Source organism: Ananas comosus, linkage group 4 (assembly GCF_001540865.1).
Source record: "Ananas comosus cultivar F153 linkage group 4, ASM154086v1, whole genome shotgun sequence".
Lineage (NCBI taxonomy): Eukaryota > Viridiplantae > Streptophyta > Magnoliopsida > Poales > Bromeliaceae > Ananas > Ananas comosus.
Window position 1 is genome coordinate 1,765,338 of NC_033624.1, and position 25,228 is coordinate 1,790,565.

Here is a 25,228-nt window from a genome sequence, read left to right on the forward strand (position 1 = left end):
TATAGATCATGTTCAACGGTGCCGATCGTCGATTCGGAGACTCTATCATTGAAAACAAATGGGTGGCAACGGAGCCTGTTTGCTATTGATAGTATTTTAGCTCAACTCATAATATAATATTAAATTATTATTATTAATTTTTATGAGATTTACAATTTTAGTTGGGCATAGAGTTGATTTGTTGCTAACTCCACGTCCGTGCGTAGCTATTTGTCGATATGCAGAAGATACCGTTTTCGCTCTCCTCCTCTTTCCCTCTTTTTTACGAGTAGAACTGCAAGATAAAAGAGTCCAAAATTTCTCCCTAGTTTTAGCCCTCCTGCCAGAATAGTTGATACGAGCATCGTCTTTTATAGTGTGATTTCACACTGATCTGAGGTTTAGTGTGCATTTTGCTCTCACAATCAGAAGGGAAGAAGAATGTATGTATTTATGTATTAATGTATGTATATATGCATGCACGTACATGTTTGTCAATTTATGTACTACTTGAGTTGGATGACTACTCTGAAAACTACTAACAATTTCTAAAAAGTCTTTCAACTACTTTTCATACCAGCAGAAAAGCAGAAGCTGTAAATTAAATTTTATCTATCCGCTACTAAGCATTAGCGTCAGTATCTTACTTTAGATTTTGCAGTTATTGTGTCAATTCTGGACTTCTCATTTATAATTTTCTTTTGAAAATCGGCTAAAAAAATAATCAATCGTATCTAGCATAGTTGGTTAAGAATTTAATAGCTGGTATTCGAGATTCCAAATTCGTATGTACTGCAACTACCAACTTCCCAAAAAGAAAGCAAAAGGAGATGGAAGGTCCGAGAACAACACCTAGTATTAAATCTCTTGAATCAGTGAAGAAACCTCGCCACCTTTTCCTTTCAGATCTACTGCTTATTTTTCCCATGCTATTTAATGCAACTGCAGCAATAGAATAATAATAACATCTTCCTCAGATTAAAAAAAAAAGGAAAAGACAAAAAGAAAGAACTTACAAAACATTGAGCAGTTCCAATGTCTCGTGGCTCTTCAACTCCTGCAATAAATAAGCATTAATTTACACCACTTTTATCTCTTCAAACCCCCCTTTAATTTCTCCTCACGTTATTCTACAATCTATGACTCGTTTGACCCACCAACTAATAATCATAAATAACAATAATAAATAAATAAACCCAACCCTATCCCCCCATTTTTATTATTTATTTATTTATGAATAATAATAATTATTGCACCCAACCAGTGTGAGGAGCTTTCTTATTCGCTGGGGATACGGTTCCCCACTCCCTCGCTTTTACGTCTCATATGCGTTTTAATCTTTTCTTTCTCGGATAACGACCCAATCCCCAACTCTCCTCCATTTTTGCATGTATAACCCTCACAAAACATAAATTGTATTTTAAAACTTTTTTTTTTAGAGAGATAGATAGCACGCTACCGCTTCGTTCATTTCATTTAGAAATAAATTTAGCTAGAAACGTGAATCAACTAGGATTCAAACTTAAGACCTCGGTATCAACCACCAAGTGCTTAGCCACTTGCTCTAGAGACCGTCGGTATTGTATTTTAAAACTTACATATCTATTCTCTTCAATGTAAGTAGCATATTTGCACACGAGTTTTATCAATATTTCATCTTATTTTGATATTAGAAGTCCAAAAAGATGTCTAAATGATAAAAGGTTTACTCCTAGTTTTTGGACGTATAAATAATAATTTCTCGTACTTGCGAGAAATGAGCAACCATATTTTAATGCTTTAGATGGTTTATATCTTTCATCCTAAAATTTATAAAAATTTAAATAAATTTTAGTTAAAAATATTGACAAGAGTCCAATGCCAAGATAATCCTGATTAAGTCACTAATATAATAAAAATATCTTATGTTTTAATACTAATATTTTTTTAAAAATTAAATTTTAAAAGTATAAGATAAAAATAATACGCGACAACAAATTGGACTTCTCAACGAGACGTGGTTGCAAAGCTCCTCATTTCCATTTACAGAGATATATAATGCTCATGACACTCCTTTTGTAAGGTTCAGCACCCACCTCTCTCTCTCTCTCACTCTCTCTCTCTTTGTGTGTGTCTTCCTATCACTATGAAGCCCCAGACAATGGAAACTTCTTCCGACTTCTCTCGCTTGGGCATCGGAAAGATGGGTTTTGGGTTTGTTTCTAATTCTCTAATCCTTCGCTCTTTAGTTTTAGCTTGGGCCGAGTTATGTTCAAAATAACGTGAGGACGGTTAAGTCGAATCATAGTCGAGCTCCGTTGGTGCTGTGCCAGTACACTTTAAGTGAATTGATTACGTATTTCTGACGGCTTCAGTTTTAGAGATTAATGGTTAGCGTCGGAGATCCCACAAGATGATGATCAAATCAAAGGATTTGAAATGCTAGGTTGTAAAATCAAAATCTTTGGAGTTTTGTGGCGGTGATTAAATCAATGCTGTCGATGGTGTTTCAGATGCAAGCACTACAGGAGGAGGTGCAGGATTCGAGCCCCCTGCTGCAACGAGATCTTCCACTGCCGCCACTGCCACAACGAATCTACTGTAATCACCCCCTCCTCCTATTTATCTCTCTCTCTCTCTCACTCATTTCGTCGAACACTTGATTCGCTTATCATAATTCATTGCTTGTTTGGTCGGATTCGATGATGCTCTTGGCCTAGAAAGATCGGCACGAGCTTAATCGCCAAGCTGTTCAGAGGGTGCGTTTTCTTATTCGAATATTTGTTTGTGCGCTGTCACCTTTTTTTTCCTTTTTTTTTTTTCGTTTTTGTTGCTGTTGTGGGGGCATTTGGAATTGAATCTGAATGTGTTTTCTTTTGCAGGTAATTTGTGTTATTTGCGACACCGAGCAGCCGGTAAGTTTTGATCTTAGTCGTGATGAGAAGTGATGATAATGTAGTTTTGATAGCGACGCAGAGTTATTTGTAGGTGGCGCAAGTGTGCGCAAATTGCGGGGTCAATATGGGGGAGTACTTTTGCGAAGTGTGCAAATTCTACGACGACGATGTGAGGATTGTTCTTTCTCTTTTCGTCTCGTATTGCTTTCTTTTCTCTGGAAAAGTATGTTTGTCTTGAATTGTCATCTTGTTTGATTATGATGTTGTGTTTCGATGTAGATTGACAAAGGACAGTATCACTGCAACGATTGCGGCATCTGCAGGTTAGGTTTCAGCTTGGTCCTCAACCATTTAGTTGCTACAATTTGGTCCCTAGCCTTTGCATTCTGTTTTAATCTCACCTCTTTCAAAACCGTCGTTTAGTTAATTTGATATTGCAACTCATTGGAAAAAGTGAAACTTTGCGAATCTGATAATATTTTGGAACCAATCTGAAACTATCCTAATTGGCTGAGGACTCGGTGATGCAGTTTACTTATGTTCGATTCTTTTTTCTCGAAGGAATTTATTATCTCCAATTATATTAAGAAAATTACTGATGTTGAGCTAATTCCTTCTGTGATATCCTTAAACAGAGTTGGTGGCAAGGAGAGGTTCTACCACTGCGAGAAGTGTGGTAAGTATTATTTCATTCTGATGCTTGGGTTTAATTTGAACGAGTAACCAACCAAGAATATAGTCATAAGTTTGAGAAGTTTGAATTTGGCGAAATTTTCAACGAAGTCCAAAAGAAGTACAACAGCTATAGATACATGTATGTAAAGAATACGTGAGAAGTATTTTGGTACAGTTTTAATTTTATTCAATTTATTTATGACCCAAAATTGTGTGTTAGTGAATATCTTTATAACTGTGTACCAGTGAATATTTTGGTGAATTAGTCGGCCAACTATAAGATGTAAGTATGGATAGGAGATGTTAGATACTTACGATGTTATGATTTTGCGCTTTTATATTAGAAGTCCAGCTTTCTTTACCAAGATTGCTACAAACTGGTTTACCTTCAAGAGAGAATTTGTTCTGTTGATTATATACAGGATCCTGCTACTCTGTTGGCTTGCGTGATAATCATCCGTGCATTGAAAACTCGATGAGACACCACTGCCCCATTTGTTATGAGGTGTGTAGCAACTTCTTTTTAGAATTTTTAAAATTTAAGGATTTCTTACTGCTAGAATCTGTGATGCAGTACCTGTTTGATTCTTTGAAAGAAACAACAGTTCTCAGATGCGGCCATACGATGCATGCTGAATGTCTTTACGAGATGATAAAGCATGAGAAGTAATTTCCTTGTTGCCTTTGAATACTCTGTACCACACGTCTTTTATAAAGTTCTGCTTCTTAAGAAAACAAACGATGGTTTCTGTAATGATTTTTGGTTTTCACACCCAGGTTCTCTTGTCCTATATGCTCCAAGTCAGTTGTTGACATGTCAAGGATGTGGAGGACGTTGGATGAGGAGGTACAAAAGACTTTTTTAATTTGATATTGATTTTTTATCAAATGGTGTTGCATGATTCGCTTTTGTTGTAGCATTAATCTTTTGGAGATTTATGACGACTAGTTGGCCCATCGCTGCATTTGCCCTTCTTTTCACTTTCTTGAATAGTTCATTTTAGGTAACTAGGTTGTTGGAATGAACTTTGGCATCGCACTCAGAAGCAATTTAAACCCTTAATTTAGCATTCAATGATAGTTTACGCCAAACTATGTTAGTGATTTCTTATACATGTAATCATCCACTGTTTTAGCTTAATTTTACCTTTTCCTGGTAGTTTGGAAATGAACACATTGGATTTGCTCAGGGTCTTGCGAATCTTTTCCTCATCGTGGCACCTTCGAAAATAAGATATTCTTTGATTATTTTACAGATCTCTTAACATTAAAAATCAAGTTCTAAAAACTTCTACTATGGTTTGCGTTTTATTTTCTTGGTTTCTTGAATGATCTCTCTTTTTAGGCAATTAAGTCTCTTTAAAGTCTTCCACAATCTTATATACACTGCTGATGTATATGTGGATTTCTCTTCATGTTTGAAGACTACCTCTCATATTGTTACATTAGTTTATGTACATGGTTCAAACATTGAACCAAAAGATTCACTTTCTGCAGATAGAAGCAACAATAATGCCAGAGAATTATCGCTACAATAAGGTCTGTGATTTTTCTCCTCTACTTTTTAGATATGGCACTTGTTGACTTGAATTGGTAGATATAATCATCTAAATAGTGTCTATTCAGACTGGTTTTTGGAATAGCTTCTCTTCACCGAGAAGCAGCATCAAGGCATATTGCAAGCATGGAGTTGGAAGCTTATGGTGTGGCTGGAAGCTAAAATGACTTCTAGGCCCCGAAAGCAGAAGCTTCTTTAAGCTTCTCATGCAGCAGCTGGAAGCTACTAGGCAATTTTGAAATGAATAACTGTTAGTCTTTTTATGAACAACTCTATTTAAACAACACTTACTGCAAAAGCTCTAGTCAGGCAAATTAGGCCCTTATTTGAGTGTGGCGATGCCATGTAGTGTATGTATCAAATTGACAGAGTTCCTAAGTACCAGGCTAATGACCATGTTTTCAACCATCCGTTTTGATTCTTATTTTTGTACAGAAAGATTAGCTTTAGTTGAACACAACCATCTTTTTCTTCTTTTTTTTTTGCATTTCCTCTCACGCAACACTTAAAAATAGTACCCCTTCAGCCTTGGCACACAACTGAAAGCCCTAACAGGAACTGATCCATCTGCAAGCTTCTGATGAAGTCTATATAACACAAAATTTTCTTTTCCGAGTGGTATTAATTATTACATTTATTTGTTTACTACTTTGTAGGTGTGGATCCTCTGCAACGATTGCAACGACACAACTGAAGTATTCTTCCACATTATCGGTCAAAAGTGTAGCCACTGCCAATCCTACAACACTCGCGTGGTTCCTCCGCCGGTGCTCCCTCATTAGATGAAGTGTAGTCCAAAGAATTATGCATTGATGCTTGCTTTGGTGAAAGGACGAAAAGACGAAAAGGCGGAAACAAAGAAGATGAGTGTGCTGAGATAGCCGTTTGTTATGTTATACAATATTGCTCTCATTTCATATAGCAGTGCATTACTACAGTATTTGAACTCTGTATTGAAGTATTTCTTGTACTACAGCTTAATACGATGAACTTGTGAAATAATGGCTCATCAGTTGGTTCTCAGAGTTTTTGTATCGTGTCTCGTCTCAAACTACAACATTATTTGTTCTCTGCAACCTCCCCAATCCGATCCGCACAAAAAAGGACATGTGATTTTTTTTTTTTTTTTAACTCCGATACAGTATGTCTAGTAACAGAGAGAGATTATTTCGCAGATTATGTTTATAGATAATAAGAAAATAAGTTGACAAAGCATGCGTTGCATAAGATCACTTCAACATTACTGAAGAACCAACTTACACAGTCATTATAGAAAGATCACCATCTCTGTATAACCTCATAACACTTCCATTTATTTAGAAGCAGGATGAATATCCAAATGGTAAGATCACAACTTCTCATTGAATACTCGATTCATAGTAAACTATTTCAGAGGCTTCTCTCTTCAGCAGGTTGATGATACTCATGCCCTTGGAACAATGTAACCTGAATCAGGAATAAAGATACCACTAGTATAAATCATGCTTAATACAACAAACCAAACCAAACCAAACCAATGCTAACTAAGTGATGTTTAATGAAACAACATGGATATACAAATAAGGTAACATATATACCTCCGCAATTCGTTCCCTTTGCAATTGGCCGACCGCATTTCTGCGCGACCGACACAAACTTTTTCATGCTGATGATCCTCAGATAGTAGGGGCTGATGTCGCGGCAGATGCAGGGCACATCTAGTATCAGAAGTGTAGTGCAGCACGAGTCCGGGGGATCTGTTGGCTCGCCTTCCTTCTTTATCCACGGCCTGCAGGAGCGCAATAGCCTTCTCAGGTGCCCGTGACATATTTTCGACGACCTCACCTGCGGTTCCTCATCCACAGACAATTCGGCCGCCACGGCTCGGCAGCTGTGAAGAAACAAGACTGTAGCAGCTATTGCCAGGGCCAAGAACAAGCACTTGGCATTCACTCTTTCCATATTTGATCTCTTGTTAGTACTTGAAATTTTTGGACTTTTAATTTGTACTCTTCTCTCTAGTGATGTGTATCTATATGTATATATGTTTTGGTTCTGTGATGTATACATAGCTAAGATTTTTTTAAAATTTTTTTGGCTATTTTTAAAGGATTTGTATATCTGGGATTTGGCTTCATTAAGTAGTAGTAAGGGATTCCCACCCAAAGAGTAGATATGGTAATCTGTGTGTGTGTGTGTGTGTGTGTGTGTTGTTTTTTTTTGGTGAACTGATATATCACTTGGATTGTGTGAATCTCATTTGACTAAAACAAGTTGGGGAAAATGCAGGAAACACCCAGGAATATATCAAGAAAAATGAAACTAAGCATAAAACTCTTCTTAATTTTCATATAAGTTATTATTTATCCTTTTTAATAAGTTTAGTTAAAGAGTTACTCAAATCTTTACAAGTTTAATTAGTTATTCTATGTAATTTATGAAACTATAAAATCTAAACCAAAACTTTATATTCGAAGAGTCATCAAATTAGTCAAATTAAATAAATTGAAAGGTTAGATAATAAAATCAAAATTTTGAAATACTTAGTAGTCGAATCAAAATGGTTTATAGTTCAAATAATTTTTATATATTTTAACCTATTTTATATGCAGCACGTCTTTAAAGTAACTACAATAAGTTGATTATTGAAAGACGAGAGAAAATATATATAGAAACTATTTTCCTCTTCTTACTATATAAGATACCCATGCTTTGGCTTTTGAAATGATATTTAAGAGTTTTTTTAAAATATTTTATGAATGATAAAAAATTAAAATTGGAGTAACGTGGTAACACCACTAAGATTGAAGGGGAATTTTTTATATTTAATTTTCAAAAGTGCAAAAAATCAGTAACACTAATTTTTTTTAAAATTGTTCAATAACACTATATGCACTCCTAAAAAGTAGATAAAAGTAAAATGCATGATAAAATAATTATTTTCTTTTAACAGTGTGTAAAATCTATAATATTGTAATTAAATGTTCACATAGTTTTCCAATCTACTCCTCCGAGTGGACACTGCAACACTCCTAATTTATTTATTTATTTATTTTTGAGAGAAAGATAGTAAGTTGCCGATTTTTTTTTATTAGAAATAAATTCAGCATAAAAATATGAAGCACTTAGATTTCAAATTTAAAATATTAGAACTAATCGTCAAATTCTTAGCTAAATATGTTAGGTACACTAAGTAATACTTCTAATTTAATGAAGATATACATACACAAGTACATAAGTTCATGAATAATAATAATAATACTATATATACTGTAACTCCCCTACTAGTCTCACATCGGATGGTATATTGATTCCGATCAGTTTATATGAGGTATCGCACGCTAGTAATAATAGCTGGACTTAAGCATTTTGAGCCGGTTGTTTGGGTCTAACCAGTTATTATCGATGGCAGGTTGGATCGTTACATTTGGTATCAGAGTCGAATATTAGCCGGAAGTGTGAGAGCTAAATGCTATACGGGGTAAAGTGCTATACTAACGGATTTGGTGGGAGCCACCTCTTGAACCTGTAGGAGCCACCTCTAGAATCTCACATCGTCTGATAATTATGGTCCTGATCTATTTATCTGTCTGGGTTTAGACCTGACGAGGACGTCAGGGTCTAAACAGAAAGAGTTTGTAACGCCTCCCAATAATCCCACATCGGGTGGGATACTGATGTAAATGACAGAGGGAAGTGAAAAATTGGATTTTGTCGGAAAAGTTTTATATAATTTAGCCATATACTTTTATATAAAATTGAAATGTATTCAAATGGATTGATATTGACGGCTATCTAGCGATATTAGATTAAACTTTTTTTTTTAGAGAGATAGGTACGTAGCACGCTACCCACTTCATTTATTTCATTTAGAAATAAACTTAGCTGGAAATATGAATCAACTAGGATTCGAACTTGGAACCTTAGATACCAACTAGATCTTTGTCACTTGCTTTAGGGATTGTGGATGATATTAGATTAAACATTCTAGAAAAAGAAATATGTAGTTAAATATTTCTCCGTATTCTCATTAAGACCGTACAACTTGTATTGTAGTTGTATTATTAGAAAAATAAAATATTTTTTTGTTGTACTTTTTCTCTGTACGTAATGCTCCCTTTGTGTAATTCCAAACTAATTAAGGGATAGAGAGAGAGAGAGAGAGAGAGATGATTTCGCCAATCCATTGTTCTAACGAAGAAGATTATAGAAACTTTAGGAAACCACCCATACATATATATAAAGATCATCAATCCCAAAATAACATCACAACTTCATAAAAAGCAGGAAGGAAAAAACCAACAATTAAGATTACAACTGTTGATTGAATTTATACTTTAAAAGCCACAGTAAATTATTCTGAATTATAAAAGGCCTCTCTCTCTCTCTCTCTCTGTGTGCCAACCAACTTGATTGATACTCAAATCATGGGAACCGTATAACCTGAAACACAGGCAGTGATATCATTAGTAATACCAAAAAAAGAAACAACACTACTTTAATTGTGTTTAGTAGAAGTTATTGAGTAACTAATCTTACTTCCGCATTTGGTTTTGCTTCGAATAGGCTTTGCGCACTTCGCCGCGACGTACGCGAGCTTCGCCATATCGATCTTCTTCTCGAAGCGCGGGGGGATACTTTGGCAGATGCACAGCATATCTATCGTCTGAATGGTGCGGCAGCAAGGGGCTGCAGGATCGACATGCTGATCCGTGCCCTTCTTTATGCACTTCTTGCAACTGGACGCAAGGTTTTTCAGATCTCCTTTGCAAAGCATCGACTTCTCCGGATCATCATACGACGACGATAACTCCGCTGCAGCAGCAGCAGCAGCAGCAGCTCGGTGACTGTGAAGCTGCAAGACTGAAACGACTAATGCCAATGCCAAGAACAAGCACTCAATCTTCACTTTTCTCATCTTCACACTTATTTCTACTTTTTTAAAGAAAACAATGGACCTTGTTGTTAGTGATTTTTTGTGTGTGTGTGTATTTGGATGTGTGATATGAATGAGGAGGAGTTTTATGTGTATTTATAGGTGTTATTGGCGGCAAAGAGGGAAATATATATCTGGGAATTGTAACTGTATCTGAGATTTGGCCTCATTGAATGAAGTGGAGGAGAGAATATATAGTAGAGCAAAGGATATTTGCCCAAGGAGCTGTCGCCAAATGGTGGAAAAAATAGATTTGTGCAAATGAAGCGTGGATTGTGTGAATCTCATTCAATTAAAATCGCATATTTTTTTTGCCTTAAGAATTAATATTATATATATTTCTGAGCGTAAATGAAAGTAGAATTAATACGATTGAACAATAAACTATATTATCAAGAGATCATTTAAACAACTTAATTAATTATAGAATGATATATGTAAACCCCAAACATAGTAACTACGTACTCTCATATATTCTTAAAAATGGGTTGGACATAGCATTTTTCTTTATTTAGTGAACGTGTGGAGAATATAAGTTCATGAAGGAGTTTGTTTTAGATGTGGAAACAGATTATTTGGTGATAGCTTGTATTGTATGTGGTTAATTTTGTATTAGTCAACACGACATAAAGATTGGAAATAATCTGCTCTCCAAGGAGCTGATTGGAGCCATGATTAATCACTGCATTAAAATTAAAATTTAGAGCTTTGGATTTGAGACTACAAATTAGCCAATCTCTACCTTATTCACAAACAAATTTTGGACTACAATCAGGGGAAAAAATAAAAGCAACTTTTCTTTTTCAATCTGGGTGCTAGGATTGAGTATGGATCTCTCCGAAGTGATCACAAGTGGATAAACTAGTGATTTATCAACATATATGACTTGTTCTTACGAATTATATCGACCATCTAATAAAAACCTTCATATGTTAAGTGAATTGAGCTTAGTCAAGAGAATTTTGACCCACTAGTAGTAGGGTCAGATTTAACTTGTTCTTACATATTTTGAGGGGTTTGCATGCTATTTTGCATTATGTTTCTTAATATTATCTCCAAAAACTTTCTTTTTTTTTTGATTTTTTTGATTAAACAGGGATATATCGTATTTGAAAGCATAAATAGGTACATAGGCGAGATTACACGGGTCCAAAAACTTTTGTAATCACATTTTCTTTTCTTTTTTTTATTTTTGGCATAGATGCCCCTTCGAAATTCAAATGCGTGTGTTCACGTGTACACCTCGAATTTGCATCTACTAATTAGCCTATACAAGACATATATACTTTTATATAAAACTAAAATGTATGTATTCAAATGGATTGATATTGACGGCGATCTAAGATATTGGGTTAAATAGAGTTGGAAAAGAAATATATAGTTAAATACTTTTCCGTTATATTCCATGCAAGAGGACCGTACAAATTGCATCGTAATTATATTATCCTGCAATAGAATACCTTTTATCGTACGTAATGCAGATCCTCTTATAATTCCAATCTAATTAAGGAAGAGGGAGAAAGAGATAGAGAGAGATGATTTTGCCATCCATTAATTGCTCTAATTAAGAAGAATATAGAAAGTTTAGGAAACCACCCACACATACATATATAAAGATCACTTATAATCCCAAAGTAACAGCACAACTTCATGATAAAACAACTTCATGAAAAGCATTTAGGAAAAACTAACAATTAAGATTACAACTGTTGATTGAATTAGTACTTTCTAAGCCATAGTAAATTATTTCTGAACTAAGGCCTATCTCTCTCTCAGCCAATTCTTGATTGATGCTCAAATCATCGGAACCGTATAACCTGAAACACAGGCAATATTGATATCATTAGTAAAACCACAAAAAAATAAAAACAACAAACTATGCTAAGTAATGGTGTTTAGTAGAAGAAAATGAGTAGCTAGCTAGGCTTACTTCCGCATTTAGTTCCGCTTGGAATCGGCTTTTCGCACTTCTCCGCGATGTACACGACTTTCTCCATATCGATCTTCTTCTCGAAGCGCGGGGGGATACTTTGGCAAATACACAGCAAATCTATCTTCTTAACGGTGCGACAGCACGCGGGCTTGGGATCGACCTGGTCTGTGCCCTTCTTTATGCACTTCTTGCAACTGGACAACAGTTTCTTCAAATCTCCGTTGCAAACCACCTCCTTCGCCAGTTCCTCGTCGTCCGATAACTCCGCTGCAGCAGCAGCAGCTTGGTGACTGTGCAGCAGCAAGAATGTAACAACAATTGCCAAGGCCAAGAACAGGCACTGAATCCTCATTTTTCCCATATCCACTTGTTAATTAGTGCTTGAAATTTTTTTCTTTTTGGAAACTTGGTATGAGTGATTTCTTTGTTTTCTCCCTTTTTGTTTGTTTGGTTTGTGTGATGTGAATGAGGAGTTCTATATATGGGTATTTATAGGTGTTATTAGTGGCATAGAGGAAAATATCTGCATGGGAAGTATAACTGTATCTGAGATTCGGCCTCATTGAATGAGGTGGAGGAGAGTAGTAGAGGATGGAGACAAAAGCCAAGGATTTTTGCCCATGGAGCTGTTGCCAAATGGTGTAAAAAATAGATATGTGAAAATGAAGCTTGGATTGTGTGAATCTCATTCAATTAAAACCGCATCTTTTTTAATTTCTAACTTAAGAATTAATATTATATATATTTTTTAGAGAGTAAATGAAAGTAGAATTAATACGACTGATAAACCATATTATCAAGAGATGATTTATATAACTTACATAATGGTGTGCATGTAACGCTCAAAAATAGTAACTACTCTCATATATTCTTAAAAATGGGCTGGACATAGCATTATTCTTTATTTAGCGAGCTTGTCAAGAATATAAGTTCATGAAGGAGTTTGTTTTAGATGTTGAAACAGATTATTTGGCGATAGCTTCTGTTGTATGTGGTTAATTTTGTATTAGTCAATATGAAATAAAAGTCGAGAAATTCTGAACAATGATTAATTAGGAATGTCAATCGATATGGATATTCGAAATATTATTCGAATCCGAAACCGAAATATTATTTACCAATCCCGAACGCGAACCTGATCCGAACCCGAACCCAAACCCGAATAAATTATATATATACATAATTTATTTTTATTTATCTATATAATATATAAAATTTTTAATAATTTTTATTTCTTAGATTTTCATTCAACGGTATGAATTTTTAAAACCCGCCGGATTCAAGTACCGATACAGGTTTTAATTTGGTTTTCGGGTTCGGATTCGAATTTTTAAAAATCCGACCCAATGCAGACCCAGTTGACATTGTTAGTTCAAGAAGCCGCCAAAGCCTGGTCCCAAAATTGGAGCCCAACCAGGCAAAGGCCCACGATCCATCTATCTAACTTCTCCTGTCACAATGCTACAGGAAATTTAAAGAAGAAAAGGCAAACAAAATGTGGCATGGCATGCATGAAGAGAGAGTCAAAGCTGTTTCTAGCGTAAGTGACAAAAAGTTTAATAGTTAGTATCTACATTAGCGTAGGCAACTACTGCTTATTTCTGAAATCTCCTTCAACTTAGAACTATTTTTGTTTAATTGATTTTAATCAACTAACATAGAAATCTTTTTAAATCCAACAGTAATCAATCTAAATTTAATAAATTAATTATTTTTATCAAATTAACAAAAATAGAATCGAGTTTAGTTTTCAAAGGCATCAGAGGTCTCGAGAGGAATTGAAGCTTTTATAAAAGTTGGTGTACAACGCAAGATAAGCCCAGATTTTAAAAAAAAAGATCCGAAGTTCAGAAAAAGCGAAAAAAAAAAATCCGAAGTTAGGGTGCCAAAACATGAACTACTGAATTCTCCCTCTATACAAAATGAAAGGTATTCTTTACATGCAAATGACCAAAACACATGTTCTTCCATCTGATGCAAAACCATCAGAAGTATTAAGATAAAACATGCCCCGATTAGTCGGGGCCGTCGCAGGAGACCACTTAACAATCTCAACTACTGTAGCATAATGCACTGTCCAGATCGGAGTCAACCAGAATCATGTTTCGGCGTTATTTATAACTGCAATAGGAATCCAAGTGTCATGCCGACAAGTGCCATGAATATTGCAAACGATAAAGGAAAGCCGACTTGAGCCCGTGCTGCACACTTCCTTTTCAGAAATACCTGAACGAATTGGGGATGGTATAAGAGACCAAGAGTATAAAACAAGAGAAAAAGAATGAACTGGAAGTAAGAAGAACGTAAATTGTAAGACATTTTTAAGTAAATACTATGTCTACAATCAATCATATTGTGGATCAGAGGCTGATTGACAAGACTGGCTTTCATGTCTTTTTCTTGTGTGTGTGTGTGTGCGCGCACGCGCACGCGCTCGGGGTGATTCAGCAATGTCCTCTTTTAGTCTTCTCATTGTTTGTTTAGGACCCATTGCTGCAAAGCATCATACCTTGACATCCTTATACTTTGACCAGAGTTCCTTTTATACCATGTTTCACTCTTAACCATAGGAAGGTGACACTCTTTAACTTTTTAACACTACATAGAATAACTCACCATATCTCGTTGCAACTTATCCCTCTCCTGAATGGTTGATTTGTTCTCTTCCCTCAGCCTAAAGATCATCTGCTCAGCCTGCAAAGATGGGCAAGTACCTTAGATTGTGCAGATCTTGTTTCAAGATGTCTTCTCTGAAGTGATCACAAGGAGATAAAAGGAGAAATAATTGGGTAAAAATAATCAACTAAGCAGTTGAATAGCTTTGTTAATTGCTTAGATGCCCCGCCCATGCATATCTCACATTACCTGCTCTAACTGATGACATATATGTATTATTCCTAAGCATGAATCCTTACTAAAAGTAACTAAACCACGATATTTACCAGATTTCAAGGTTGGCAACAAGGAATAATACTACCTATTTAATATCAAGGCCGTTGTTGCATTAGAACAAAAAAGAAAACATAAACCGCCGCTTGATCAACTGACCTCATCTAGCTTTGATTCAAGATTGTTAAGCTTTGCCTTCATATTCTGAACATCTTCTGTAACCTGCAAAGGAAAACAGCAAGTTGAAGAGATAAGCAAAAGAACCACATTTATAATTTGTTCAAACTGAATCTTTACCACAAATGGATTTTCAGCTTGAATTCATGCAATCAAGCACAACAATTACCTTCATACTAATTTAACAGAATTGAGGTAACATGCAATTATCACGCTGAAATGAAGCTTGAATTTTTCCCATATAAAGAGAACAAAAGAATGAGAAAAACAAAGAGAAGAGATCTTACATGTGACAGGTGAAAGTTCTCAACTTTGCTCAATGCTTTATCAGTTGAAACAGAAGTTTCTTTCGAAACAGGACTCTCCTTCAAAACAACAGAACTTTGTTTTAAAACAGTAGGAATTTCTTCTGGAATAATTGGAGTTTCTCTAGTTTGAGTTTCTTGAGTTTCTATAGCTGGAGTTTCTTTCACAACAGGAGTTTCTTTCAATACAGGAACTTCAAAAGCTGGCTCCTGATTCAAAGCTCCATTAATAGGTTGTAATACTGGAGAGTGTGGTGGGCTAATAAGGACAACCCTCAATTTACTCTCTTCAATATATCTGCCAGTTTCTTTGGAGAACTGCAAAATGAAAACCAGTGAGATTCATAAGAGGGAAGAGAAAGGAAAAAGAAACGATTTGAAACAATGATCTATGCACTTACGAAAGCAGGTACAATGTCCTCATCTTTACTACCGTATGGGACAACAGTGCACTGAACCAGGAACTTATCTTTCAACTGCATATCAGGTGGAGCTGTCCGCTGCGCTTGCATAGTAACTAGATTGAAATGAATGAACAAATTATGAACAAGCAATGAAGCAACCATGAAGAAGGAGGTCCATTCTGCTTGAATAATAACTTGAGAGAGTTAACAAGAGAAAGCACAACAAATATGGTAACGTTCCCAGAGAAAGAAATAAATTATAAGTTTATTTTGAGGGCAACAATGAGAGCTGACAGTAATGCGAGGAATTATTTACTGGCATTAACTACTCAATAAGAAATTTGGAACAGACGCTTCGTGAACCGTATGACATAATCTTCTTTTGTTTTCTTCCTCCGATGGCAAACACATTTTTGTTGTTTAATCATTTTTCTAGTTCAACTCCTCATCATTGCACCATAGATACAAATCATTTTTGAGGGTTTATGTAACACTAGATACCTTTCACCCAAAACAAAACAAAAGAATGATAGAGACTTTTTTGGTGCCTCATAGTTTTTTGTACTGCAGTGCAAGAAGTCCAGTCAAACCAGTTAAAATATAAATTAGAATGAGGTAAGAACCGCATGGATTAACTACGAGGGTCATGGAAGACAAAGTCAAAAATAAGATATCTTAAAGCTACAAGATTATATGATCAGCACAACATAAAGTAGCTATCATATTATCTGAATGTATTGAGAGTAAATGGGACATCTCCAACTGATCAAGATGCCTTCCAATTAGCAAGAAGTTTCAGCTTCTTTAACAGGAGTCTCCAGTTAAAGTACAAGAGTGAAAACAGTAATACAAGTAGATTCTACCTGTAAAATCACATGTCGACCTCGGAAATATGATCCCTGTATTTGGCCGCACGCAATACCTCTTGGGAGATGTAGTTTTAACCTGGACAATGTAAGATTAATTAGATCCCGAATTCACGATGCTACAAGCAAAATACAAAATTGCACTATATGATTGTGATGATAAAAATTATTGATGAACATTGCATAGACTAAATTCAATCATAAGCCAATGCTAATAAGACAGTAATTTTTAATGCGAAGAGAAAGACAACAGAAACTATAAGAAACATGATGATTGAGCAATTACAGCTGAAAGAAAATCAGGAAGAGTGGTAAATTAGAACTTCAGATTTTGAAATACAAAAATTGAGAAGTTTGCAATAATCATAAGGTTTTACAAGGGACGGCTCAAACTACAAAACAAAACATATAACATATGGACTTCTGCAGGTCCTTCCAGTTGTATGTTCTAAAATGTAAATGTGAAGAGAAGGCAAAGAGAGAGAAACATGAACCTTGAATGCAACATATTCATTGGATTTATTAGAAAGCTGGATAGAACACGAACTTTGCTTCTTCAATTCAACTAGCAACAAAAAAAGCACTATTTTTGTCAGTCATAAATCAAGTTATAAAATGGACACCGAATCCTGATTCCTTGAATAGAAAAAAGATTCGGAAGAAAAGCACATTAAGATAAAATGTTCATGATCTCTGGATTCTCGGCTGATACAACAAGTAAATAAGCATACGACCTGAGAGGATAGCAGAAAAAAATTAGCACCAAGTGAACAGCACTTCCGTAATATTGGCTAAACCACTTGACATAGTATCCATGGGTGAGTAAAAAGCTATTAATAAAGCAAGATTTTTAACAAGTGCAAGCTTCTGCAGCATATCCATTACCGCTAACAAAAGTCTCAAAATTTCCTAAATTGAGTTAAAAAGGACTCTTCCCCTGTTTTCCATATCTAGAATGTGGAACGGATACTGATTATAATTTGTCAGCATGAAATACTGATACGCAAAGTTATGGGATAGGTATCAGAGTCAACTGGATACGAAAGCATCAGAGTGTCTTCCTCAAGCAAGCAAAGAGCAACTCATTCTTGCCCATGCTTACCCTTTTAGCTCGCTGCACACTTTTATTCTTTTCTGACAAAATCTATTTCCATTTTGAATGCACTTCCTTTGCTACTCTCTTTTTTTTCCCATTCAAATACATGCTTCAATATTATAAACGTATATATCTTACTTGCAACATTTATTACGACTGTTTAATTGCTATTCGCGACCAGCATGTGTCAAGACAGTTTGACCTCTCCAAATGGAAAACCAAAGCAAGTAGACCAAGGACGCCCAAGCAAAGAGAAAAATAACGAAAAATTATATAGTTGCTCTGATTTCAAAACTCTGACCCACAGAATATGAATGGTTAAGGAAACAAAGAGATGTTACAATTGCAACAAAGAAAACGCTTTTTGTTAAGCAATTGGTGAAAAATATTACAACTTTTTGATGTAGGATATATGATACTTGGATGGAAGTTTTAAATGAGTAGTCGAAAGATAAAGAGTACAGCTCTTTCTTCACCACTAATGGATTTCTTCTTTCTCCAACGTAATATGTAAACGTCGTCAAAATCGGCTGTATATTTCCAAAAAGGCACAATTTATCATTTACTAATACAATCCTTAATATGTCCAAATTCCTCTCCCAATCACCCCTCTGATACAGAAGAACAATAAATCTTACAAAAAAAATTTAAACAGTTGTAACAAATCATCAATATATCAATCCTAAAGCATTTACTTTAACAAATTTTACTCCTAATATTCAATCAACTCACACTACGCAAATTGCAAAGTGATTCGAGAACAATCCTACAAAATTAACCCAACTATATACCATTATCACCATAAATTCCCAAAACCAAATCAAATAACAACAACAGCCTAACACCACAAGAATCAGCTCCACTCCTCAATCCCCAATCCCCCCCCGAAGCGTTCGCTCACATAAAACACAACTAAATCACCGATCGCTATTAAAAAAAAAACACAGAATCTCGCACCAACTTACAAGTAAACTTGAGTTCCCGAGGTTGGATCTCCACGAGATCTTGCCCCATCTCTACGCTCGACAAACACCTCGTTTGATCCCGATCCAGAGGCCAGCAGAAACGGAAGTGAACGTCTCTTGACTAGTAAGCGAAGGGGATCGATCACGACCTCCCGGCCATGGAAATGTCTACCCTAAATAGTGCTCGAGATGGGGAGAGGAGGAGGAAGGAGACGAAGAGGAAGGAGACGAAAATGGCGAAAGGGGTGAGAATCCCCCAAATTGGAACTGAATTTGAGAGAAACGATGATGCTTCCGACACTTTTATTGCTCTCGGAAATTAGAGAGGATGGGGGGGCGGGATCGAAGTGAATTTTACTGCACGACTTGCCGTTACGGCGTTACCACAGTAAAACAGGATCCGGAGATTTGGCGCTTCGGTGAAACACGGTAGAAATCAAATGAATATTCGACACGTGTAATGAAGGTGGGACCCACATCTGGGTTTTGAATTTTCGTTCGGTGAGAAAGATCGGACGGTAGGGAGAGGCCGGGCACCGGATGGTCCGTTTCTTTACTATTACGTTAGTTTTCGTGTTTTTTTTTAACACCGTAATTTTGTTTTGTCACAGAAATTTTAGCTTAAATTTAAATTTTTTAATTTGAATTGGGCGGTGGGAAAATTACTTGTGTCGTAGGGACTGGTGGAGGCGGTTGCACCAGTCGCCTGTTCCGGACGAGAAGCGACCGGTGACCGGCACGTGTCCTTTTCGTCCCCGTCAAATGACGATTTTGCCCTCCGTGATTCGGGATACGTACCGTCATTTGAAGGGTAAAACGGTAATAGCAGCGATATATGGGTTTGGTGAGCACGTCGTTGTAGGTTGCTCCATCGTCGTATGTAGGAATTGAAGTGTGGTGGTTGGGGGTTTAGACGACCAGAGAGAGAGAGAGAGAGAGAGAGAGAGAGAGGTTGTTTTCTTACGGGTGAGAAAGAGAGAGAGAGAGAGAGAGAGAGAGGTTGTTTTCTTACGGGTGAGAAAGATTTCAATGATGTGGACTACAAAAATTGACGTGTGGACTACAATATGTGGATTGGAAAAATATTAAGCTCCAGCACCGGTTGTGGAAAAATTGCTATAACCTTAGATACCGTTTGGTTCGGATATAAGTAAGAACTAATTATTACAGGTATAGGTACAAGTATGGGGATAAAAAAAATAGTATTTGGATGAAAATTAGGTTGTTCCCGGGAATAAGAACAATTTTAGATAATTTTATATAAAAAATGAAAATGTTGGTAGGGATAACCGAGAATTACTATTCTCAAGTAAAAAAATTAGTGTTTGGATATAAAAAGGGGGATAAGGGCCTATTCCTATCCCTATCCCCTAACCAAACGCTGCCTTAGTCTTTCACACTCACTCATCATCGCTTACTCTAGTTGATTATTATTTATTAAGAATTTATATTTAACTTCACTTTTGAAACATAGAATCAGAAATAACAATTTAATAGAGAACATCCTTGATATATACAAAACTGTTTTATTTGCTGTTCATGACAGTAGCTTCAGAATTATATGAACAATGAATGAAATGCTTTCACGTCAAGAATCATCTCTGTAGCTAGATGGAGAGATTTCACGACCTGTATTTATAAGTCTCTGTAGCCTGCAATTATAGAAAAATAAACAAATAATTAAAAATAACAACATATTCCTCCATTTAACCAACTTATTGCAAACTCAAAAATTGAACATACTAGTGGCAACCACAAAAAAAAAGAAAATGCACCTAAAGTATTGTTTAATTAAGTATTAATTTGGCACAAATTTAGAAAACACTAAATTGAAATCCTTTTAACAACTTTTTCAGGTCTGCAGTGAGGTTCGAAATTCAGAAGTTAAGCTTCTTTTTCAATCTAATAAATATCATTTTTTTTTTCCCTCCGAGGCTCTAACTGCTTTGTCTCTGTAGCTTAGTTTATCAATTCAATAAATGAAGTGGGTAGCGTGCTACCTTTTTTCTTAAAAAAAAATTAAATATCATATTTTTTTTATTTTTTACTGAGCAAATTTTTGGCATTTTTTATTACCAAGTTTAGTGTTAAAAAGACTGCAGGTAGGAGCAAAAGCAAAGGTTTTTTTTGGGAACTAAACATGTTTTTTATTTTTTTCTTATTTTGTATGTGACCAGGAAGTAGTAAAATTCTACATATTGTCTTGTAGGGGATCTACTAACTATTGCTGATGAAGCCAAAAGCGCCTCTGTGGTTGGATAATTCTGGTTGCGGAGGAGAATCGGCCAATTAGGCAGTTTAATTAAGCGAGTGGTTGGAACTTTAATTTGATTTGGATTAGCTTAACCCAAGTCAACAACAAAGGATTTTGATCAACTACAACATATAGTACTTAATTTCTTTTTGGATTTAGTTGTCTTATAACTGGGACCAAGCTGAAACATTTGTTTATTTTGTTTAAAAATTAAGCAGTTAATTGAATAGCAGTAGTAGGATTCTGCAGTTTGTGTGCAAATTTTCTAACTATAATATTTTATTTCAGAAGCAAAACAAATTAAATCATGGATAATGGCCCAAAATTTATCTCCTTGGTGCTTGTAAAGTCACTTTATCTTTCGATGCTTGCACATTTTTTGACCACCAGATTTTTCTGGTAGTTCATAAAGAATATTTTATGATACACGTATATACACTTATGATGTGCACGCATTAAGGTGCCTACTCAAAAAACTTTCTCCGTGGATCTCAAATTGTTCTTAGATTGATTCCAACACACAAATATGATGTTTTAAAAGGAGAGAAACAAAGACTTCGCACTTTTAGAAGCATCTTTTGTGAGTGTTATCATGGATATTGTATTCTAATTATGAAAAGCAAAGAAAAGACACTTAATTACAGTTAAGATAAAAGCTCAGCTGTAATGTAAAGCTGTCTCCTTTTAATTATTCCACCATCCCAATGTAACCATTTGAAGGTTCCAATTAACCATCAAAAGCTGCAAACAAAGTAGATACTTTTTGACACCATATATTTATAGATCAATTAATTTTCTTTTGGTAGTACTTGGATGTACCTACCGAGTTTGGAGGGAAAGTACTATTTTATGATTATCTAAGAATTGAATATCTTTTTTAGGGCCAGGTTTGGGCCAGACGCAATGTGAAGCCCAAATCCATGCCCATTTACATGGATTCGAAGCCGGATTCGAAAGATAAACCCAAATCCAAATTAACCAGGCCCAAATTGGTCCGAACCCCATTCATCAATCTTTAAAACGCAGATGTTATCCGACGGTAGGAAGTGGCGCGCGCATCCTTAGTAAGACGCGTCTCACAAAATTTTATCTTATTGTATTTTCATTACAAAAAAATTAATATTTAAGAATTTTTTTTAGCGTTTAATGATGTTTAAAGGCGTTTCAAAATAGTTTACCATTAATTTTGAAAGCGTCGGTAAATAAAAAGTCGTCACGTATATACCAACACCAGTAAAATATATTCTGATGTTTAAAAGTGTTCGAATTTTTTGAAGTCCTGATGCCGTAGAGTATCGGAAAATTAAAAATAATTATAAAATTTATTGGTATAACAGATGCTTCATATAATAATATTTTTTTTGAAGTGCGGGTATTTATTATATTGTGGATATGTTTGGAGTGTCAACAAAGAGTTTCTTACTCTTCTTGAACCAATCATACAGCTAAGCACATTCCTAACTTCCACGCAACGGCCACTAATGAAAAACTGCATCTTAGCAATTTTATTTTAAAATTCAAACCCCAACGGTAAAATTGAAGCTGGCGCACCCAGTCCGAATCCCCAGCAAGCTACCAGTGAACCCGAGTCTAGACCTGTCCAGGTCAAACACCAGCAGATGGTCTTCTAGCTGGTATCCCCCGACCACCACCGCCTGCTCCGCCCGCGGCCCGCCGTCTACAAACGCCAGACACGCCGCCTCCGGCCCCGCCTGCACCAGCGAGTTCCGGCCGAATATCGTCCACTTTTCCCCTCCCTTCAGCATCACGTCTATTTGAGCTATACCGTATCTGTAAAATATAAAATGTTAAAATATCGTTCTCTCTGCAATAGTCACTTTTTATTTATGGTATCTGAGTAAAAGTTCCGCATTCGAATCTTTTCAACCGCACCATATAATAAACTTTGTAGAATATAAAATAATATAAGTTTTTGAAGAACAACGGTTGTTTTATCGTACGTACCCCATCCGCGTCGATCCCAGTTTACTACTGTTGAGGCAGAGATCGAACGGCTTCACCTTCGGCACGCACTGGATGCGGCTCGTGGCGCGCACGAACGCCTTGAGGAACGGGCGGTAGACGCGGCTGTGCAGCGTCGTGTACGGCACGGTCGTGCTGATCACGACCCAGCCGTGGCCGAGGCAGTCGAACTCGAGAACACGCTCCAAAAACTGCACGGGCTGGTTATTCACCAAAATGCCCTCGACGTCGAGGTAGTAGCCGTTAGGGTTCTTAGGGTTTTTGATCAACGGAGTGTATGATAAAAGCGTCGTTAGATCCGGAAGATCCGGGGGGAGGAGGCGGAACGGTTTCGTCGATCCGAAGAATGCGACGCCGGGGGCGGCAGTCGTGCTCGGGAGGCAGATGGCGAATTGGTTCTGGATTTTGAGCTGCGCAGAGAGCTGCGACGGAAAATTCAGCTGCGAATTCCCGAGGCCGATAATGCCGGTTGCACCGACCGGTAGGGCGGGGTGGATCGCATTGTTGGTCGAACAAGAGGAGACGACAGACGGGCCGGAGAGAATGATCGGGGTCAAGGTTAGGGTTAAGTAGTCCCCGTAGGGACATTTGTTGGTCGTGGGGGCCGACCGATACGCAGTGCAAGTGCAGGGGTAGTGCCCAGCGTCACCGCCGCCCCCCCGGAGGCGAGTGCATTGACGGGGGGCGGCGGCGGCGCATTGCAGGGAGCTGCAAAGTGTGGTTGGATGGTTGGAAGGACAAGAAGACCATAAGGTGGGGGTGGTGAGGTCAATGACATATTGGCTATTGAAGTTTAGAGTGAGAGTGTAGAGAGAGGAGGGGGAGTGTTTGTGTATGGGGGCTACAAGGGTATTTATGGGAATGGCTTGGGCAAAAGTGGGAGGGAGTGAAGTGGAGATGATAAAAAGGTGGAAGGTGGTAAGGGTGAGTAAGAGAGGAGAGTAATGAGATTGAGACATCTTGATGATAGGGGTGGAAGGAATTAGGGAGTCATATATAGAGGGGAGGATATTAATAGATATGCCCAGTTGAGGGTGGTGAGATTGTTGATGGTGATTAAGTTGTGAAAATGTAAGTATTAAAAAAAATACTGTTTTCAAACAGCTTAAGTTTACGAAAAATATTGAAATGCACGTAGGTGGAACAATCTGGTCTTATCATATTTAACCCTCCAAAATCAGCATTTCATGCATGATAATATAGGGGATATATCTTGTATTGGATGGAAAGAGCTAAATTAACTATACAACTATATATATATATATATATATATATAAAGAAAAACGAAAGTCAAGAGTAATGCATGTGCACAATTTGTAGCTTTTAATCCCCAAGTCATTGACATCTATTAGGGCGGAAACTTGAGTACAGAATATGGGCCTAATTTAATAATATAGTGGTTAAAAGCATAATTAGACAGTCTACAAAATTTAAAAGTACTTATAAATTTTTTATACTATAAAATTACAGTTACAATCGTTGGTGGCGATTCCAACCGTAATTTTAAAATGCTAGAAGAGAGAAAAACTTGTGATCGATTTAAAATTTTTTATAGTATAAAAATAATAGTTTTAACCACTATATTATCAAATAAGGTCAGAAGAGTTTATATTTTGTTTTTTTTAAGAGGAAAAGATAATACGCAACCTGCTTCGCTTATTTTTTAAAAAATAAACTTAGCTGAAAATGAGAATCAATTATAATTCGAACTAGAGATCTCAGATACTAATCATTAAATTTTTNCCGGTAGGGCGGGGTGGATCGCATTGTTGGTCGAACAAGAGGAGACGACAGACGGGCCGGAGAGAATGACGGTAGGGTTTTTCCCGTCGGTGACGAAGATCGTGATCGGGGTCAAGGTTAGGGTTAAGTAGTCCCCGTAGGGACATTTGTCGGTCGTGGGGGCCGACCGATACGCGGTGCACGTGCAGGGGTAGTGCCCAGCGTCACCGCCGCCCCCCGAGAGGCGAGTGCATTGACAGGGGCCGGCGGCGGCGCATTGCAGGGAGCTGCAAAGTGTGGTTGGATGGTTGGAAGGACAAGAAGACCATAAGGTGGGGGTGGTGAGGTCTATGACATATTGGCTATTGAAGTTTAGAGTGAGAGTGTAGAGAGAGGAGGGGGAGTGTTTGTGTATGGGGGCTACAAGGGTATTTATGGGAATGGCATGGGCAAAAGTGGGAGGGAGTGAAGTGGAGATGATAAAAAGGAGGAAGGTGGTAAGGGTGAGTAAGAGAGGAGAGTAATGAGATTGAGACATCTTGATGATAAGGGTGGGAGGAATTAGGGAGTCATATATAGAGGGGAGAATATTAATATTTATGCCTAGATGAGGGTGGTGAGATTGTTGATG

At 36.8% G+C, this 25,228-nt stretch overlaps 5 protein-coding genes across 6 annotated transcripts; 1 reads left to right on the forward strand and 4 right to left on the reverse strand.

The window, feature by feature from the left end:
- LOC109708543 (E3 ubiquitin-protein ligase MIEL1-like) lies at positions 2,015–6,118 on the forward strand. The gene is made up of 12 exons (XM_020230333.1): positions 2,015–2,172; positions 2,472–2,559; positions 2,679–2,717; positions 2,841–2,873; positions 2,947–3,024; positions 3,135–3,178; positions 3,491–3,531; positions 3,953–4,035; positions 4,105–4,196; positions 4,308–4,377; positions 5,028–5,069; positions 5,745–6,118. The coding sequence occupies exons 1-12, from the start codon at positions 2,105–2,107 to the stop codon at positions 5,868–5,870; spliced, it is 804 nt and encodes a 267-aa protein (XP_020085922.1). The 5' UTR covers positions 2,015–2,104; the 3' UTR covers positions 5,871–6,118.
- On the reverse strand, positions 9,488–9,985 carry LOC109708724. Its single transcript, XM_020230543.1, has 2 exons — positions 9,607–9,985; positions 9,488–9,510 (listed from the first exon to the last, which is right to left on the reverse strand). Exons 1-2 carry the CDS (start codon positions 9,983–9,985, stop codon positions 9,488–9,490), a joined length of 402 nt encoding a protein of 133 aa, XP_020086132.1.
- Positions 11,798–12,297, reverse strand: LOC109708725. Its single transcript, XM_020230544.1, has 2 exons — positions 11,934–12,297; positions 11,798–11,820 (listed from the first exon to the last, which is right to left on the reverse strand). The coding sequence occupies exons 1-2, from the start codon at positions 12,295–12,297 to the stop codon at positions 11,798–11,800; spliced, it is 387 nt and encodes a 128-aa protein (XP_020086133.1).
- Positions 13,814–18,951, reverse strand: LOC109709567 (vesicle-associated protein 2-2-like). Of its 2 annotated transcripts, none has more exons than XR_002216139.1 (8): positions 18,639–18,951; positions 17,072–17,142; positions 16,575–16,656; positions 15,709–15,824; positions 15,290–15,625; positions 14,985–15,047; positions 14,553–14,686; positions 13,814–14,162 (listed from the first exon to the last, which is right to left on the reverse strand). XR_002216139.1 is itself a non-coding variant. In XM_020231864.1 (8 exons), the coding sequence occupies exons 1-8, from the start codon at positions 18,685–18,687 to the stop codon at positions 14,052–14,054; spliced, it is 906 nt and encodes a 301-aa protein (XP_020087453.1). In that variant the 5' UTR covers positions 18,688–18,945; the 3' UTR covers positions 13,814–14,051. The 2 variants fall into 2 exon arrangements, 1 of the variants encoding a protein (XP_020087453.1); XM_020231864.1 differs by having other exon boundaries at positions 14,553–14,630; positions 18,639–18,945.
- On the reverse strand, positions 22,238–23,834 carry LOC109708726 (basic 7S globulin 2-like). The gene is made up of 2 exons (XM_020230545.1): positions 22,858–23,834; positions 22,238–22,683 (listed from the first exon to the last, which is right to left on the reverse strand). The coding sequence occupies exons 1-2, from the start codon at positions 23,832–23,834 to the stop codon at positions 22,410–22,412; spliced, it is 1,251 nt and encodes a 416-aa protein (XP_020086134.1). The 3' UTR covers positions 22,238–22,409.